The 7,500-nt window shown below is 48.3% G+C and overlaps 1 protein-coding gene across 2 annotated transcripts in view; it reads left to right on the top strand.

The window, feature by feature from the left end:
• kcnt2b (potassium sodium-activated channel subfamily T member 2b) overlaps positions 1-7,500 on the top strand; it is a 67,639-nt gene that overhangs the window by 19,124 nt on the left and 41,015 nt on the right. For both annotated transcript variants that reach the window (XM_030337826.1, XM_030337817.1), the window contains exons 6-10: positions 87-146; positions 1,817-1,891; positions 2,234-2,317; positions 2,905-2,999; positions 3,704-3,884. In XM_030337826.1, the coding sequence (XP_030193686.1) occupies positions 87-146; positions 1,817-1,891; positions 2,234-2,317; positions 2,905-2,999; positions 3,704-3,884 (495 nt within the window). The remainder of the gene's footprint in view (positions 1-86; positions 147-1,816; positions 1,892-2,233; positions 2,318-2,904; positions 3,000-3,703; positions 3,885-7,500) is intronic.

Raw genomic sequence — 7,500 nt, 5'->3', positions numbered from 1 at the left:
CTCTCTCTCTCTCTCTCTCTCTCTCTCTCTCTCTCTCTCTCTCTCTCTCTCTCTCTCTCTCTCTCTCTCTCTCTCTCATTACCCAGGTGCTGGTGGTGTTCATCAGCTTCTCAGAGACCATGCTGTTGGTGTATCTCTGCTACAAGGTGACCAATCAATCAAACTTTATTGACTCAACACTTTTTGTGCAAAACGTGAGAGAATGGTGAGAGGCTGCCTCTATCCTCGAACATCACACATAAACACACACACACACACACACACACACACACACACACACACACACACACACACACACACACACACACACACACACACACACACACACACACACACACACACACACAGCCAAGGGTAAACATCCCTGGGCTTTGTAATTTGCGTCGATCCTTGTTTCTGTATCTCCCTTGTTTGTGCGGTATTGTTTTTCATAGTGTGTGTGTGTGTGTGTGTACGTTCTGATGTGACTGCCTTATTGTAGCAAGCACTTGTCGCCTGTGTGCAAGTAGACAGCAGTGGCCCCTATGTTCTGCTATTGCTCCTTGTCTCAAGGAGTTCCCTAGCTGTGTGTGTGTGGGTGTGTGTGTGTGTGTGTGTGTGTGTGTGTGTGTGTGTGTGTGTGTGTGTGTGTGTGTGTGTGTGTGTGTGTGTGGGTGTGTGTGTGTGTGTGTGTGTGTGTGTGTGTGGGTGTGGGTCTGTGGGAGGGCGGGGGGGGGGGGGGGGGGCGGGAGGGCGGGAGGGCGGGGGATCTCAACACAGCTTCAATTGTCGACGTGATGGAGAGATGGATGGAGAGAAAGATGGAGAGAGCGAGATTGAGAGATGGTGAGAATTGGAGAGGGAGATGGAGGGAGATGGAAAAAGAGAGAAAGCGAGGGTGAGATAAATACATATATATAAATATAGAGAGAAAGAGAAAGCGAGGGATATCTATACAAAGTGAGAAAAAGCCAGTGAAAAAGAGAGAGGAGGATAAAGCGGGTTGGAGAGGGAGAAAGATGGCGAGAGAGAGATATATACAGAGAGAGACGGAGAGAGAAAAGAGATCGGCGAGAGAGAGAGAGAGAGAGAGAGAGAGAGAGAGAGATACACAGAAGGAGAGAGATGAGGGGGAGAGCGAGGGGTGGACAGCAGCGAACGCCCCGGGGGGAAGCCCTGCCGTTGAGCCTCTGTGAGAGCCCCCTTTCCGGGAGGCAGCCCTGCCTTTCATGTTGTGTGTGTGCAGTAAAACCACCCCGATGAAGGGGCTCAGCCGCCACTTTATACATTAGCCCCGGCCGCAGCCTTAGCATTTAAACCTGATTGATTCCCGCGGACGTCCCCCCCGTCCGGGCCCTTCCTACGCCAGTCACCCAGGGGTCAGCCGTACGTGGGCGTTGTCAGACACATAAAGAACGCCAGCGAGCCGGCTGACATCTTAATTGACTCGGATAGGGCTTTGGCAGGAAGTGAGGTCACGCACGTCCCCTCACTTGTGGGGGCCTCTCGTTCGTGTGTTTCCTCTGGAAGGTAGCAGCGGTCGTGAAGGCGGGGCCGTATTACCTTGAGCTCTCTGCTGTCGTTCACCTCTGTGAGTGAGATAATCTCCCACAGGCTTGTGTGATAATTGACTTCCTTGATCCTTGACCCTATGTGTGTGTGTGTGTGTGTGTGTGTGTGTCTGTGTTTGTGTGGGTGCGTGTGGGTTTATTTGATTGTGTGTATGTCTGTGTGTGTGTGTGTGTGTGTGTGTGTGTGTGTGTGTGTGTGTGTGTGTGTGTGTGTGTGTGTGTGTGTGTGTGTGTGTGTGTGTGTGTGTGTGTGCCTGTGTTTCCAGGGTAACATTTGGGAGCAGGTGCTCCGAGTGGCCTTCATCCTGGAGATGATCAGCGCCGTTCCCTTCATGATCACTGTGAGTACAAACCCTGGCAGGCGCTCTTGAGCAAACCACCTCTGTCCGACAACCACATAGGGGATGGCATCCGTAGACTCAATGAGTAATCACACATCACACCCTAACGTCCCTTCCACCCCGAGGGTATTATGTGGGGTCCATCCTTGCAATCAGCCAGATGATTTAACTCATTACGCTGTTCATCCTGAGCTGTGCTAGTCCTCAAATCCAGATGGTTGACTCTAAGCGATTGGGATTGCTTCCCGACATGGGGCTTGATGGCTGCTATTACTGCATCCTGCAACGCTACCCATTTCGCTCTTTCAAATCCTCTGCGTTTATTCCCTTCTTCCCTGACAGGTGATTGTGCCTTCCTTCAGGAACCTCTTCATCCCCGTGTTTCTCAACTGTTGGCTGGCTAAACACGCCCTCGAGAACATGATAGTGAGTGCAAACCCCTCAACAAGTACCTCTTCCTCTCCTTCCAGCAATCACATCGATCTATCAATGACTATTGGACATGCCATGCCAACACCCTCACCCAGTCCGAGTCAGGCTGATTTGACTATGGGGCTGGGTGATTCTGCTAAGCCATCATCCACAATGACCTGGAGCATTGCACTTTCTCTATCCGTGTTTCCCCATTTAGGAAATTATTAAGCATTTTGAATTCATCTCATTGATTCCTCGAATACTGCTCTGTATTCATTGTATTCATCTGTATTAAAGCATTCATTATATTGCTTGGGTCTAGGCCTTTTTTTCTTTCCTCACACCACATAAAGGAGGTTGCTAAATATTATACTCTTTAGTTTCAATGCATTACTGTTTATGTCCCTTTGTGTATATTTCTAGTCACCTTTTTCCGCTTTTGTGCTCGATCTGACTCTCTGTCTCTCTCTCTCTGTCTCTGTCTCTCTCTCTCTCTCTCTCTCTCTCTCTCTCTCTCTCTCTCTCCTCTCTCTCTCTCTCTCTCTCTCTCTCTCTCTCTCTCTGTCTCTCTCTCTCTCTCTCTCTCTCTCTCTTCATAGAATGATCTCCACAGGGCGATCCAGCGGACGCACTCAGCCATGTTCAACCAGGTGGTGATTCTCATCAGCACGCTGGTCTGCCTCATGTTCACTTGGTGTGTAGCATCACACACTGTCCTTACAAACCATTATCGCACTGGGCTCACAAACCTTGAAAAGTCACTTTAGCTAGCTCAAACACTGGGCTCACAAACCATGAACAGTCACTTTAGCTAGCTCAAACACTGGGCTCACAAACCATGAACAGTCACTGTAGATAGCTCAAAAACTTTTAATACAAACCATTAGCTAGCACCGTAGCTAACACAAAATCTGTCCTTGTAAACCCAGAGCTAAACTAGGAGAGCCAGCTACTATGTAGCTGGCTCTCCTATGTACTCTATTTATACCAAACATTCTGCACTGTGCCTACCAAAAATAAGTTGGTACATTTGGTGCATTTGGTTGATTACAATAGATTGCATTTGGCACACACACACACACACACACACACACACGCGCACACGCACACAAACACGCACACGCGCGCACGCACATGCACACAAACACGCACACGCGCGCACGCACACGCACACAGAAACACAGAAACACAATGCACTGCTGCACACGGCCTCTGACCAGAGCTCCCGATTCTGACCATGCTTAACCGAAAACAGTTCTAGGTCCATTGCCCATGCACACTTCCTCTTCTCCTCAACAACAACAATCCCTCCACCCCCCATCTGCCTCTCCCTCCCCCCTCCCCCCCACAACTTCCTGCCCCCCCCCACACACACCGCCTCCCATATTTCTGTTTTAGTATCTGTGGTATACAGCACCTGGAGAGGGCGGGGAACAAGCTGACGCTGTTCGACTCCCTGTACTTCTGCGTGGTGACCTTCTCCACGGTGGGCTTCGGGGACGTCACACCCCAGATATGGCCCTCCCAGCTGCTGGTCGTCATCATGATCTTCGTGGCGCTCATCGTGCTTCCCATCCAGGTAAGAGCTGGATCACCAGAGACAAATACACACACACAGATGCACGCACGCACGCACACACACACGCACCCTGCGCATGCACCTATACGCACGCACACACACGGACGCATGCAGGTACTCACAGACTCACACACACGCACCTACGCATGCACGCACAAACGCACCTACCTACACACACACACACACATACTCACACTCACACTCACACACACACACACACACTCACAAGGTGCTACAGGTCTTTACGGATGTGATATACTGCAACAACTATCTCTGGCTCATTTGTATGTATGTGACGACCACTATCTATGAAGCGTGATACAATGCAACAGCAAACTGTTAATAGTTGATAGTAACAACCAATGTCGATTAATCATACTTTCAATTATCGTTTATATTTTTCTAATTGAAAAAGTTGTGTAGGTTATGCCCTCCTTCCAGCCGCGGTTGTTAGCGTGGGTGTGACGGGGGTCAGGTGTGAGATGTACATTGGAAGTGAAAGGCCAAGCTAATTCAGACGGGCGTCCTCACAGCGTGAAGGTGAATAAAAAAGCTCTGACCTTTTGACTAGCTGACACTCAAGTGTTGACTCATCGGACTCGGAAAGAGCACGTTAACACAAATCGCTTATCCTCGTGAAAACATCTCTGCGCGCGTACACAAACTAACACACACACGCACACATACAGGCGTACCCGTGTGTGTGTGCGTTCCTACACATGCCGGCAGTGTGTGTAGGTGTTATGGCGATGGAGTAAGATACGGTGGATGGGGGCAAAGAGATGAAAATACTAAGGTGATTTAAAGGATATTCAACATGTGAGATTGTTACTTGAAACAAGAATTAGAACTACTTAGTTATAATTATGGATCTTGGGTTCCCTTTTCAATCAGTTTAGTATGATTAGCTTCTTTGAAATCTCCTGGTCCGCCGCTCAATTTCATCCCAGAACAGATTGTTCTATTGATAGATAGATTGTTCTCAAGATGATATATTTATTATTAATTTTACTAATGAACTGCTCGCTTGTATTTTTCGAGCAAAGGCTATCGTTTTCTTTCTTTGTCTCCTAATGAACCACATAACCCTGCCAGCCAAACCCACGCCCCGACCAGGAAATCCCTGTCTCTCGATAAAGCCCGCCCCACCCCCGCCCATAAACCATCCACGCCTCCGCTCGGTCCGCAGGGCCATAAATGACATCATAGCACCCCCTCCGTCCGTACGCCCTTTCCCCAGAGCGCTGGCGGTGGTGGTGGTGGACGTAGATCTCCACCACCTCCGTCCCGTTAAATCATGTGCGGCGTTCATGCACACCGCAGCGCCGAATCGGCTCTCGTTCAGTGTGGAGGATGTATCCTTTCGCATGTCTCTGCATTAGCCGGTTACCGCTCTCGTTCGCCTCTCGTTCGGGATCCAAGCGGATCTGCAAGCTTGTTTTATTTGTTGTGTCGGATGGTCGGTCTGGCCCCCTCGCTCTCCAGTACGGTGAAACCCTGATTGCACGGAGAAAAGACTTCGAGGTGTTTCTCGTTAACAAACCAAGATGGCTGCCGCTATCCTGACAGTTTGAAACTGTTTATTTTCTCTAAAAAAATTACTTTACATAATATTTGTTGATAAATTCAGCTGTGGTCTCCGTCCATCCAACAGGATTTAGTTCACTTTCAGCTCTGCGCTACCTCCAATGTTTTGGTGCTTTGAATTATTGTTATTCTATCCGATTGCGTCCAGAGGCATTTTGCTCTGCGAACGTTGATAACGCTCCTTGGAAATCCAAAAAATGAACCGAGTAGTTCTTCACTTTTAAGCATTTGTGAATTGGTCCGGCGTGTTTAGTCTACTGTTTGCCAATGCCTGGGGATGCACCATTTTGTCTGCTTCATTTGACGAATCATCCCTTTGCACCTGCTAATGGACTGTGCTCAAGTGGATACATATCAATTATTTGAACATAAATAAATACATTTAAACGTGAACATTAAGAAAGAAATTTGCAAATCCAACCCACTCAGTCTGCGTCTGTTTTTCTCCAGTACATTATTTATGCGTTGGAACCGTTAACATGTCGGAGTGCATTGTGAAGTGGTTGCCCTAGCCAGCTAGTTAACCTCTGAAAACGGTTACTATGCAGCGGCTGGGCTGGACGAGGTGAGGCTTTAGCCTGCGGAGCCGGAGCACTGGTTTATTAAGAGAGCAGAGAGCAGTGTTTCAACTGACTCTCTCCCCCAAATCCCACCGCTGTCATCCCACCCCTTGGAGACCGTCTCCTGGTAAAGCACTGAGGCGCAGACACACACACACACACACACACACACACTACCGCACGTGCACACACACACACACACACACACATGCATACATACATGCATGGACGCACATACAATACATATGCACACACACACACACACACACACACACACACACACACACACACACACACACACACACACACACACACACACACACACACACACACACATACACATACATAAATACATGCATACATACGCATACGTACACAAACAAATACAAACCCAGACACGCACGTACACACATACATATGTACGCAGACACACACATACACACACAGCACATATACACACAGACACACACACACCACAAATACATCCAAATCCACACGAACAGACACACATACACACACAGAGCACATATAGACACACACAGACACACATAGACACAGAAACACACACCATACAGCACATATACAAACACACACACAAGGGGCACTCGCGCACATGAACGCACTTATACACACCTATTCCTAAACACACAAACAAACATGCACTTATGCCTACGCAAATGCATTTAGCTCGCACGCTTCACACTACCAACACTTTACTGAAACAAACACCATATACACAAATTGCATTTGGCTTGGAGGGAAGGAGGGAGAGGGAAAGTAGATAGATAGGTGGAGGAGATGCGCAGTATCATACTCATACTCGTCATCCAAGCCATGCAGCTTCCCAGGCTTAAAGGGGCCACGTGTTGAACTAAGTGGCATCTTGCGCAGAATCAGACATGGCAGAATTTGTTTGATATATTTCAGATTTTACATTATATACACAATATGTATATACTATATAGTAGGCCTATATATACTTGTTCTAATTTTGCACCATAATCGCTAACTTTCTTGTAAGATAGGACCTTTCTTTGTACAGACTAAATGGCTACATCTAATTAAAAAAAAAATCCATCAACGAACCTCATCAATTGACACTTGGCAGTGATTCTGGAAGTACCTACTGGCACATCAAGGGCAAATACAGGCCCCTGAGCGCGTGTTAAAAAGGCAGGGGAGAGGTGAGGGGCTGGAAGGGGGGGTGGGGGCCATAACCGTCTGGTCTGCAACCAGACTGCTATGGCCCGTATCCATACCCATGTCCTGGCTTGGCTCGACTCGGTTTAATGACAACGACAAAACGCCCGGTTATTGTTTTTCGTTAGGCATTACAGCCTGTCATGACATGGGATTCACGGTGTGAACGAGACACTTAATCCTCCACGCACGGCCCCTCTAAAGGCGTGCTGTACACATTCACTCCGGCAGCTGGCATTCTCCGGCCTCCCAAACGAACCGCGCAAACG

The sequence above is a fragment of the Gadus morhua genome, chromosome 2 (genome assembly GCF_902167405.1).
Source record: "Gadus morhua chromosome 2, gadMor3.0, whole genome shotgun sequence".
Classification (NCBI taxonomy): Eukaryota; Metazoa; Chordata; class Actinopteri; order Gadiformes; family Gadidae; genus Gadus; species Gadus morhua.
Note: the sequence above shows the minus strand (reverse complement) of the source record. Positions and strands in the feature narration are given on the sequence as shown.